This window comes from Ambystoma mexicanum, chromosome 6p (genome assembly GCF_040938575.1).
Source record: "Ambystoma mexicanum isolate Mex_15411 chromosome 6p, UKY_AmexF1_1, whole genome shotgun sequence".
NCBI lineage: Eukaryota > Metazoa > Chordata > Amphibia > Caudata > Ambystomatidae > Ambystoma > Ambystoma mexicanum.
The window spans coordinates 1,544,134,336-1,544,146,939 of NC_090935.1; the positions used below are offsets into that span (position 1 = coordinate 1,544,134,336).

At 53.9% G+C, this 12,604-nt stretch overlaps 1 protein-coding gene across 1 annotated transcript in view; it reads right to left on the reverse strand.

Annotated features, from left to right (window-relative positions):
• DNAH6 (dynein axonemal heavy chain 6) overlaps positions 1 to 12,604 on the reverse strand; it is a 3,423,448-nt gene that overhangs the window by 1,146,707 nt on the left and 2,264,137 nt on the right. The window contains exon 38 of the mRNA XM_069626424.1: positions 10,598 to 10,819. Within this exon, the coding sequence (XP_069482525.1) occupies positions 10,598 to 10,819 (222 nt within the window). The remainder of the gene's footprint in view (positions 1 to 10,597; positions 10,820 to 12,604) is intronic.

The window sequence follows — 12,604 nt, forward strand, 5'->3', positions numbered from 1 at the left end:
TCTGAACCAAATACATTACAAGCCTGCATGTGCCCAGCCACAATGCAGCGTATGCCCACAGGAACCACGGAAGCCAACAAATCGTCCCAAAAAAATTGGGAATAAAAGAAATAACAATAAAAATAAAAATAAGAAACAATCAAAAATGGCCATTGATGGGCCCGGGGGGGTTGGGGAGGCCACCCAGGAGGTCCGAGGACAGGATGCACACCAGAACCCACCTGCGTGGATCCTGGGAAAATAAAACACCTTCATGGGCTCATGGCCCACACGGCTACCCTATTGTGGGAGTATCACTGCTGTCGCTATTATCACCCTGTGCAGCTGCATCCGGAGGTGGTTGCACTATGGGAGGCAGCCCACGCAAGGCCCTAGTCTGCTCCTCCATGGCTGCAAGCATGCGGGTGTGGTAGGTCTGGTTCTGGAGGATGAGTGTGAGGAGGTCCCCATGCAACAACTCACGGGATGCCCGGACCTCCGCCCTCGTTGCCTGCATCTCAGCTGAGAGCGTACGGGTGAGACGCTCCAGCTGCTGTTCTGTCCTTTGGTGTGTTGAAGCCTCAAGCTCAACAAGAGTCGTCCTGAGGTGAAGGAGCTCCTGCCTCAGGGCTTCCCTGTGGCCCTGGGACTCAATGGAGATGGCCTCCTGCAGAGTCGCCAGTGCCGCCCGCCTGTCCATGTTGGACCCCAACATGTCCTCCCTGTGTGACTGGCAGATGGAGTCGGTTGCCTGCTCTAGTCGCTCCATCAGCCTTTCTGGGGGGACAATGGAAGTGGCCACCCTATCCATGGCCTGAGCCATCATCTCGGATGATGCAGCCTGTTGGGTTGCCATACCGTAAATGGATTGCTCCCATGCGGTATTGCCAGGTGGCGTACGGCCACCACGTCGGCGGGCACCACACCTGTCTGGGGCAAGGCGAACTGCGCCTTGCTGTGCCGGCACTGCCTGAGGCTGCAGGACTGCATTCCCCCTCTGATCTGCTGGCCCAGGAACAGGATCAGATGTCGCGGAGTGTGACCCTGCATCCGTAACCACCAAAGGCGTAGCTGCCAACACTGACATCCCCATGGAGGGTTCTGACCCTGGTGCAGGTGGGTGAGACAGAACAGAATCCCTCCCTGGAACACTCACCTGCGACGGCACGTAGGTCTCATCCGAATCAACACCTGAGTACAGCTCGGGGGAGGTGCAGCCAGAGACACCCCTTGAGAGCACGACCTGCAGCACTTGTGGGTTCTCCCCCACCACCACACCACGTCCCTCACTGGTGGTTGGTCGGCCCTCGGACCCCTCCTGGGTCTGCACCATCTCCACAACCCCAGCAGTATCAGGTGCGTCTTCCCCTGCAAAGACATGAAAACAAAGAAATGGAAACAGGCATTAGCACCATGGCACACAATGAGGGCTGAGAAGCAAGAGAACCAGTACTTAATTGACACATGTCCCACATGACTAAAACCCTCCCATGCATGCACCCTCACTGCGTATGAAGTGCAGGCAAATGGCACACACTGATGACACCAAGATGGAAGATGAACACATTTTCTGCATGCTGCCTGGCAGTGGCATCACACATTGGCCTGTGATTGCCAGGTGAAACACACATGCCATCACACAGATGGCATGTACCATTGCTATTGAGTGAAGATGGAGAGGAGGGCAGCACCTATTCATTCAGTCCAGTTCCCGCATGTAATAGCTTTTCTAATTCTAACAGGTCAGATTTTTCACCTGGAGCTGCCAGTCTGAAATGGTCCAATTGCACAGGGACATGTGTGTACAAATGATATCCAGGTAACAAAGTCACTCCACTTTACCATGGCCATGTCAGACATGTGACTAGTGGACAGCGACATGGCTAGTAAAAGTGGGGGAATGCAAACAATCTGACTGAATGAACAGTGAAAAATAAGCAACAATGTTGTGGCAAGGTGACACTTCAAGGGCAACTGGCGTGCAGTTGGGCTAGATGTCTACTGTTGGCAGAAGGGATACTGCTATGGCCAAATGCAGCTGCGCAGGAAGTATTGCATGAAGCACATGGCTGACCCATACGACTCAGGCGCACACACTCTCACCTGGCACACAAACAGAAGCCCTCACACACACACCATGCACATGGATGACACACACATGCATGTGCACTCACCGGACAATGCCTCGTAATAAGCCAGATCTCCCACGCCTTGGATCTGTTCCTCCGTGACGTAGGTCCCAGCGACTGACTCATGTGGAGTGAGTTCCATGTCTACTACTGGAGACCCACCTCCAGTCACTAGAGTTGCGGCATGACTTGAGGCCAGCTTACTCTTTGCCCTGCGCTTTAGGTCATTCCAGCGCTTATAGCAATCATTGGCTGTGCGCCTCACGATTCCAAGGGCACTTACGATGTCCGCAACGGTCTGCCAGTGTGCCTGGCGTTGTGCAGGTGTGGTCTTGGATCCTGCAACAATGACCATCTCGTTGTCATGTCCGGACACATACTCGACAAGTGCATTCAGTTCGTCATCCGTGAAGCTGGGCTTCCTGGACGGGCCGGACTGTGTAGCCGTGTCTGGGGCATCAGCCTGTGCCGGACGAGCACTCTTCCTCTTCCGCTTGGAAGGTGGTGGTGATCCTGAGTGTCCTGCGCCGCTCTGGACACTAGGGGCAGGAGCCCTGGTGGACTCTGTATCAGGAGTGTGGGATTGCACACTCAGCATGGGAGTTGGTGCAGGCATTGGCTCTAGTGTGATGGTGTCAGGGGGAATGTCAGCAGCATGGACTAGGACCGACACTGTCCTGGCTGGGTGTGTGAGGGCTGGGGTGGATGGAGCCGCAGCTGCCCCTGCAGCCTCTCCGCCCTGCCCCCTTGGTGCAGCAGATGACCTTGCTGCCCCAGATCCACGTGGCATGATGGCATCAACGTGCACCAGCGCACGTGTCGTAGCCCTGCTGACCTGGAAGTCAGCCATGGAGTCAGCCAGGTCTGGTGCCACAATGGGCTGGTCCAACAAGGGCTGAGCATGGATGGTGTCAGCCACATCAACCTCAACGGGAGGGGGGGAGGGGGGGGGGATTATGGGTGCCCGTGACTGGTCCTCCACACATGGGGGGACAGGCTCACCCTGCAAGTTACGACCACGTCCCCTACCGGATCCACCACGGCCACCACTTGTGGCTCTTCCACCTTTGCCACCCTTACGGAATCCTCGCCTCCCAGCCATGGCACTGATGTTAATGTGCGTATGGGAGTGGATGTAGACTATTCTCCTGGGCAATTGGGGGTCAAAGGGGTTGGGTACCAGATGGTAATTGTACCCTAGTGCTCTAGCAAGGCTGAATGTAACCCCTGGGGAAAGATGACGGGTCACGCAACGCACAGGAGGCCCAAAAAAGGGAGATGACGTGCACGCAACCCCTCCTAGACCACGTGTGCAGAAAGAAAAACCTGCACTACGCTGTGGCACCCAGTAACACAAGAATGAACGTATGCGTGTCACACGCAGCCTAGAATGACCTCTGAAGGGGTAGGCTACACACGGGGCAAGCACAGATGTTAGATACGTGCGTGACTCACCGTCTGCCAGGTAAAAGAGCGTGAAAAATGAGCGCGTTTGGTTGGCAACACCCCCACCAAAAGAAGATTTGTACGCTGTCTGAGGAGACAGGACAACAGTAGAAGGGAACACTGTTTGAGGGAACAGGCCCAGGTAAACCAGTACAAGAGAAAAAATAGAAAAAGCTGTCAGAGGTAACAGGGAGTACGAACTTGAAACGCCGTGAAGTAAATCGCGTGTGAAACGACAAGAAGTACAGAATTCACCCACTCGCTCTCCACGAAAAGCAGTACAAGGAATTGGTGTTCTACACGTACCTTATATGCAGGCCCACACGTACAGCGTCACTTACGCGGCGTGTACGTACTAGGCCCATTCCCACCAATTACACGCTTTGTCACTTCTGCGTGTAGGTCCATTTGCACCAATTACACGCTTTGTCACTTCTGCGTGTATGTCCATTTGCACCAATTGCACGCTTTGACACTTCTGCGTGTAGGTCCATTTGCACCAATTACACGCTTTGACACTTCTGCGTGTAGGGCTATTTCCACCAATAACACGCTTTGACACTCAGACGTGTCACGCAACTTTTTCCTATGCGTGCACGTGACTTCATAGACGCGCATACGCGTTTACGCGCTAAGGGCCTTTCATCGATTTACACGCAGACGTGTGGGATTTTCACGTGCAAAATCACTCACTACGTATCAAGCTGTCCAGGCGTTCACACACGAAAGACCACGCTCCTGCCCAGGAGGCCAAATTACTGCCCCCCAGAGCCCTGAGCACGCTCCCACCTGCCATCTGCTGCTGCCTGACTGCCTGCTGCCCACGTGCCCTGCCATTTGCTGCCTGCACATCAGCCAGGGGTGCTGTTGCTGTGACCACCCCTGCTGGAACCAAAGGCTCCCGACTGCTTTTCCGTCGCCCCACAGCCCAGCACCAGGACCCAGTTGCCCACCCACTCCTGCCTCTGGGGTTGCAATGTCGGGCACTACAACATCTGGCACCAGTGGCAACCCCCGGCCAAGGAGGCAGAGGGGCACCAGCTTCAGTGCCAGGGAAGTTGGTGTCCTGGTGGAGGGTGCCCCTGCACTGCTGGGGGGTGGGGGTGGTGGGAGAAATGAGTGGGGGCCTGGTGGAGGGTGCCCCTGGATGGTGGGGGGGTGGGGGTGATAGGGGACATGAGTGGGGGCCTGGTGGAGGCTGCCCCTGCACTGCTGGGGGGTGGGGGTGGTGGGAGACATGAGTGGGGGCCTGGTGGAGGCTGCCCCTGCACTGGTGGGGGGTGGGGGTGGTGGGAGACATGAGTGGGGGCCTGGTGGAGGGTGCCCCTGCACTGCTGGGGGGTGGGGGTGGTGGGAGACATGGATAGGGGCCTGGTGGAGGGTGCCCCTGGTGGCTGGGGGGTGGGGGTGGTGGGAGACATGGGTGGGGGCCTGGTGGAGGGTGCCCCTGGTGGCTGGGGGGTGGGGGTGGTGGGAGACATGGGTGGGGGCCTGGTGGAGGGTGCCCCTGGTGGCGGGGGGGGGTGGGGGTGATAGGGGACATGAGTGGGGGCCTGGTGGAGGGTGCCCCTGCACTGCTGGGGGGTGGGGGTGGTGGGAGACATGGATAGGGGCCTGGTGGAGGGTGCCCCTGGTGGCTGGGGGGTGGGGGTGGTGGGAGACATGGGTGGGAGTCTGGTGGAGGGTGCCCCTGGATGCTGGGGGGTGGGGGTGGTGGGAGACATGAGTGGGGGCCTGGTGGAGGGTGCCCCTGGATGGTGGGGGGGTGGGGGTGATAGGGGGCATGAGTGGGGGCCTGGTGGAGGGTGCCCCTGCACTGCTGGGGGGTGGGGGTGGTGGGAGACATGGATAGGGGCCTGGTGGAGTGTGCCCCTGGTGGATGGGGGGTGGGGGTGGTGGGAGACATGGGTGGGAGCCTGGTGGAGGGTGCCCCTGGATGCTGGGGGGTGGGGGTGGTGGGAGACATGGGTGGGAGCCTGGTGGAGGGTGCCCCTGGATGCTGGGGGGTGGGGGTGGTGGGAGACATGAGTGGGAGCCTGGTGGAGGGTGCCCCTGGATGGTGGGGGGGTGGGGGTGATAGGGGACATGAGTGGGGGCCTGGTGGAGGGTGCCCCTGCACTGCTGGGGGGTGGGGGTGGTGGGAGACATGAGTGGGGGCCTGGTGGAGGGTGCCCCTGCACTGCTGGGGGGTGGGGGTGATAGGGGACATGGGTGGGAGCCTGGTGGAGGGTGCCCCTGGATGGTGGGGGGTGGGGGTGGTGGGAGACATGAGTGGGGGCCTGGTGGAGGGTGCCCCTGGTGGCTGGGGGGTGGGGGTGGTGGGAGACATGGGTGGGAGCCTGGTGGAGGGTGCCCCTGGATGCTGGGGGGTGGGGGGGGGTGGGAGACATGGGTGGGGGCCTGGTGGAGGGTGCCCCTGGTGGCTGGGGGGTGGGGGTGGTGGGAGACATGGGTGGGGGCCTGGTGGAGGGTGCCCCTGGTGGCTGGGGGGTGGGGGTGGTGGGAGACATGGATGGGGGCCTGGTGGAGGGTGCCCCTGGTGGCGGGGGGGTGGGGGTGATAGGGGACATGAGTGGGGGCCTGGTGGAGGGTGCCCCTGCACTGCTGGGGGGTGGGGGTGGTGGGAGACATGGATGGGGGCCTGGTGGAGGGTGCCCCTGGTGGCTGGGGGGTGGGGGTGGTGGGAGACATGGGTGGGAGCCTGGTGGAGTGTGCCCCTGGATGCTGGGGGGTGGGGGTGGTGGGAGACATGAGTGGGGGCCTGGTGGAGGGTGCCCCTGGATGGTGGGGGGGTGGGGGTGATAGGGGGTATGAGTGGGGGCCTGGTGGAGGGTGCCCCTGCACTGATGGGGGGTGGGGGTGGTGGGAGACATGGATAGGGGCCTGGTGGAGGGTGCCCCTGGTGGCTGGGGGGTGGGGGTGGTGGGAGACATGGGTGGGAGCCTGGTGGAGGGTGCCCCTGGATGCTGGGGGTGGGGGTGGTGGGAGACATGGGTGGGAGCCTAGTGGAGGGTGCCCCTGGATGCTGGGGGGTGGGGGTGGTGGGAGACATGAGTGGGGGCCTGGTGGAGGGTGCCCCTGGATGCTGGGGGGTGGGGGTGGTGGGAGACATGAGTGGGGGCCTGGTGGAGGGTGCCCCTGGATGGTGCGGGGTGGGGGTGGTGGGAGACATGAGTGGGGGCCTGGTGGAGGGTGCCCCTGGATGGTGGGGGGGTGGGGGTGATAGGGGACATGAGTGGGGGCCTGGTGGAGGGTGCCCCTGCACTGCTGGGGGGTGGGGGTGGTGGGAGACATGAGTGGGGGCCTGGTGGAGGGTGCCCCTGCACTGCTGGGGGGTGGGGGTGATAGGGGACATGGGTGGGAGCCTGGTGGAGGGTGCCCCTGGATGGTGGGGGGTGGGGGTGGTGGGAGACATGAGTGGGGGCCTGGTGGAGGGTGCCCCTGGTGGCTGGGGGGTGGGGGTGGTGGGAGACATGGGTGGGAGCCTGGTGGAGGGTGCCCCTGGATGCTGGGGGGTGGGGGGGGGTGGGAGACATGGGTGGGGGCCTGGTGGAGGGTGCCCCTGGTGGCTGGGGGGTGGGGGTGGTGGGAGACATGGGTGGGAGCCTGGTGGAGGGTGCCCCTGGATGCTGGGGGGTGGGGGTGGTGGGAGACATGAGTGGGGGCCTGGTGGAGGGTGCCCCTGGTGGCTGGGGGGTGGGGTGGTGGGAGACATGGATGGGGGCCTGGTGGAGGGTGCCCCTGGTGGCGGGGGGGTGGGGGTGATAGGGGACATGAGTGGGGGCCTGGTGGAGGGTGCCCCTGCACTGCTGGGGGGTGGGGGTGATAGGGGACATGGGTGGGGGCCTGGTGGAGGGTGCCCCTGCACTGCTGGGGGGTGGGGGTGGTGGGAGACATGAGTGGGGGCCTGGTGGAGGGTGCCCCTGGATGGTGGGGGGATGGGGGTGATAGGGGACATGAGTGGGGGCCTGGTGGAGGCTGCCCCTGCACTGCTGGGGGGGTGGGGGTGCAGGGGGACATGAGCAGGTGTGCAGGGTAGTCCCCTGTTTTGTGGGCTGCCTGCAGGGGCCGTGTAGGGTGTACAGGGAACACCTGTGAGGACCCACCCAGCCTAATTGCGTGTGATAATTCCCGCACACCCCTGTAATACACGTACCTGGCCAAATCGCATGTGAGAATTCCCACGCACCCCTGTAATACACGTACCCAGCCGAATCGCGTGTAGAACTTCCCACGCACCCCTGTAACACACGTACCAAGCCAAATCGCGTGTGATAATTCCCACGTACCCCTGTAATACACGTACCCTGGCCAATCGCGTGTAGAACTTCCCACGCACCCCTGTAATACACGTACCAAGCCAAATCGCGTGTGATAATTCCCGCGCACCCCTGTAATACACGTACCTGGCCAAATCGCATGTGAGTATTCCCGCGCACCCCTGTAATACACGTACCCAGCCGAATCGCGTGTAGAACTTCCCGTGTACCCCTGTAATACACGTACCCAGCCAAATCGCGTGTGATAATTCCTGCGTACCCCTGTGATACACGTGCCCTGGCTAATCGCGTGTAGAACTTCACGCGTACCCCTGTAATACACGTACCCTGGCTAATCGCGTGTATAACTTCACGCGTACCCCTGATATGCACGTTACCCGCTTTGCGTTCCTTGTTTGGCAGCCCTGTAGACTGGTCCAGGGTTAGCGCAGCCCTTTGCGATGATTTAGCGATTTTGATGGCTTTTCCTTGCGTGAGGGCGTTCTTGGGGGCGTTACTGGCGCTGCTGCAGGGTCGCTGCGATACTCTGCGCCACGGCTGGTTTGGGAGCCTAAAATCCATGAATACGCTGTGCGCGGAAATCGGTTTTGGCGCACGTGCCTGGCGCAGACAATCGCACGCGGACACTCTGCGCCAGCCGCTTGCGACACTTTTCTGCGAAATTCTATGAATTACCCTGTTGGTTTCTACCTTGATTCCACTCTCACCCTCGGCAAGCAGGTACATTCCTTGCCGTTCAGAGCTTGCAGGCCATTTCTATCTAAGGCTATCTGCATTATCCTCACTAATACTCTCAAAATTGGATTACTGTAATGCCCTATACTAGGTGCTAATAAGTACATCCTAGATCAAATCAAAATTTTACAGAATAATGTGCTAAAAACGGCCCTGAACATACCTAACAGAGAACATGTTTCAAAAATCAGAAGAGAAAATCACTTGCTGAAGATAAACGACAGAATCCTCCATAAAACAGTCTGCCTCACCTTTAAATGCCTAAATAATGCAGCACCCCCATACCTAACAGAGAGAATTTTAAGAAAAACTTCCACCCGCCCCTCCAGAGTGGCTAGCGCCTTCTGCTTGAACATACCCAGATTCACGCTAAAAAAATCGGGAGGAATTAGTTTACCAGTGAAAGCAGACCAGTCCTGGAACGCATTACCCATCTCTCTTAAAGCTGACCAATCCCTCGACAGTTTCAGACACAATACTGTGAAATGGCTGCGATCCAACGACATCTGATCTCTCTTCATTATGCACAGTTTCTGTAATTATCTGACACACCTGATATGCGCTGCCTGAACTATGTACTATTTATACTTGCACTTTGATACCACTGTACTTCACCGTTGTTCAATTTTGGATTATTATCTGTTTACCCTTCTGTATATATATAACCTGCCTGACTATGTAACCTAAGCCTTAAGTATCCTTTTGCATTCATTGCGCCATTTACCTCCGGGTTCGGTGCGCCTTACAAATTAATAAACAAACAAACTAAAAGATAACAGTTTAAGAAAGTACCTCTCTAATATGTTGATAGATTTTTAATAAGAGCGCCATTGGTCAGAAGGCCGGATAGTGAGTCCTGCTAATCTGGGAGAGAAATAGCTCCAGGTGTAAAAAAGCCTAGTATTGGGTAAAACACATTTCAGTAACTATTCAAATGCCTTCTCTTCTGAGGGTAGTAATAATGTCAAGCAACCTTAGGGTACTGAAATTAGTAGATTGAAGTAAGGGCTCATAGGTGACCCTTCCCCTAACAATGCTGAGATGGGCCGATGAGCAAAGGACGTATGCACTACGTGTCCTTCGCGGGGATGAATGCACAAAGGCTTACATCTGGTGCACCACAGACATGAATGCTGCAGGGCCAGGTCATGAAGGCAATGAAGAAGAACAGCTTGTCCGGAAAGACAAACACAAAAAGAGCTATTTGATGCTTGTTATCCATCTTAGAATGATAAAATAATAAATGAAATAACAAGCTCTGGCATGCTCGCAACCTCAGAGGAGAGCTACATAGAGTGGAAATAAGTCAGTGGAAGTAGGGGCAAGGCAACTCTGGACCAGAGGGTCCTTGCGTTAAATAGAACATGTGCTTAAGACTCTAAAAAGAGCAATCACAGAAGACAGTGCTCTATGGTTAGGTCCTATCAGACTAGGCTGCACGTACATGGCTGCTGCAGGAGCAAGAACATAAGGGCAGGAAGAAGGAGGAGGTGGGTTGACTAGCTAATCAGAACAGCATAGCTGTCTGAAGTCCTTTGGCCATCTTACAATGGGTAGAAATAATGCAGGTACGGAAGACTAATGTCCCTTGCAGGATTCCATACCGACAGTCTCCTCATTAACACATGCAAAAGTTGTATCATAAATATTAATGAGGCAACACTTATGCAGTTTTTTTCTCTTATTTTAAACATGAACCTCTACCATGAATAAACTATTTTTATTGACTTGAATGCCTCTGAAGAATGCACTCAATTAATGATGCTAATTATTTAGTAGGCATGTCGAGGATTACTTGTGTGACTGGGAAAACGTTATAGCTCCTTTTTTAAAACAAAAACATAAATACAAGATAAATGTATTTCATTTGAGAATCTTCTAAAATATTTTAGACTGCATTCACTGCTACACAAAACAGTTCATAAACTACTTTTTTTGTAGTTGGGTCTTTTTTATACCCATGAGTGTATATAAATAAAATATGAATATGTGAAAACATGTGAAGAAAAAAAAGTGGGCAATACTGACCTTACCAACCCCAGTTGTTCCAGTAAACAGCACAGAGTGTTTGACAGCTAACAATTTTTCCATTAAATAGCCAAAGCGCACAGTGTCGGTTGTTGGAACAAGCATTTCAAAAAAGGGAACCTCCGGGCTGTACTTGAAACTGGGAATTATCCTTTCCCAGGGATCCAAACGTTTGCTGTCATAATCCATATAAACACTCCATAAATCTCCAGTGACTGGAAGCTAGAAATCAAAACGCCACAAAGGCTTATTAAAATCAAAACCGGATAGGACAAAATAAATTCAACGAACACTCTTTTCAGCGAATAACATTTGAACATCAACCTTTTTCTAACTGCTCAATGGCGATTTGCTGTACATTCAGCTTGAAAATCATAAACAAATGGTATAACCTGAAGGCAAAATGCTTCTTGTTGTATGTAAATCCTACACTGATAATTCTTGACCAGTTTATATATTTTAAACACATGACCTGCAACTCCGCGGAGCAAGGGGAACTTACATTGAAAGAAGATTCAAAGGATAGAACCTTTATATTGGATAACCTGGATATTTGACCATTCCACCTACACCAAACCCTTCCTGCAAGGCCTAAAGGAAACACAGAAAATAAAGGGACCCCTTGACTGGACAGATGAGATGACCAAATACTTTCCAGAACTTAAACATGTCATCAGTAATGCACCCGTTTTAGCAAAACCAGGTTACAACAAGCAATTCTTTCTGTTCTACATTCAAATGGTCAACTAATGATGGTGGTCTTCACTCAGCATACATCAAGGAGACATAAGCCTTTCACTTATGTTAAGGCATCATAAAGCAGACACAGACAACATATTACAATTTTGTATATAAACCTTTATTAACTAAAAATGTAGGATGGAAAAAATACTGAACTTGCCCTATGCTAAGGAGGGATTTCCCTACCTAAAGAAAAGAGGATAGTCTGCGTCAGGAAGTCCAAAGCAAATGTCTGTCTGTGTCCAAAACCTATACATGCCCTCACATCTACATGTATACAAAGTGTAGGTATGTCAGCATCAAAATAAGTAGTGTTAATTAAAAGCTCAGAGCTTCTTACAGCTCTTATCTCGTAACCAGGTTTCCCTTCACAAGTTCAAGACAGTTTGAAAAGACACAGGGGTTCCCTTCCCCAGGACTTCAAGTCTTTCAGTTGTCCAAAACAACACAAACCTTGGAACACTTCACAGCTTTTCTGATATGGTTACCTTTTACCAATTCAGATATATATTTCAGTTCCTTGACTTCAGATCACACAAATGTTTCTTGACTTCAAATTACACAAAGGTTCCCTGACTTTCAAATACAAGCTTCTTTGTGGGTGCTTTCAGTGTCTTTTTTTATAGAGGGGTGTACTCGGTCTAGGTGCAGTTGTCGGACCACATGGTCCACCCATTACAGGTCATGCAACCGGTACAACTTGCTTGCTTCCTTTTCACCAACAATTTGCCACAGCCTCAGCTTGACATTGGTACAAAATTAATTTACATATTAAATCCTCTTGATGTATCGTGGCTTACTTTGCCACCATGCACTTGATACACTTTCTTTCTTATATTCTCCTCACTCTTGCCAATACTTGTTTTCTCATATTACACGTTTTCTTAACTTCTCTTGGCTCTTGCCAATGCTTGTTCACCAATATTTCTTGTTGCTTGTGCCAGTGCTTTTTTTCTCATATCATACAGTTCCTTGTATCAAGAAGTTTCACAAACATGCCTTCAACCATATCAGTATTCAAAAGTGCTTTTTGTAAAGGCATCATGAAATAAGACACAGACAACAGATTTAAATGTGTGCTCAAAAGGTTTATATAACTTAAATGTCAGGATGGATTAAGGCCTAGCTTGCCCTATGCTAAAATGGGAGTTCCCCACCTAAAGAAAACTAAGGATAGTCTGTCAGAAAGTCCAACTTAAAAGTCTGTCTGTGTCCAACACCTACACTTGCCCTCACAACTAACTGAATACATTGTGTAGGGATGTC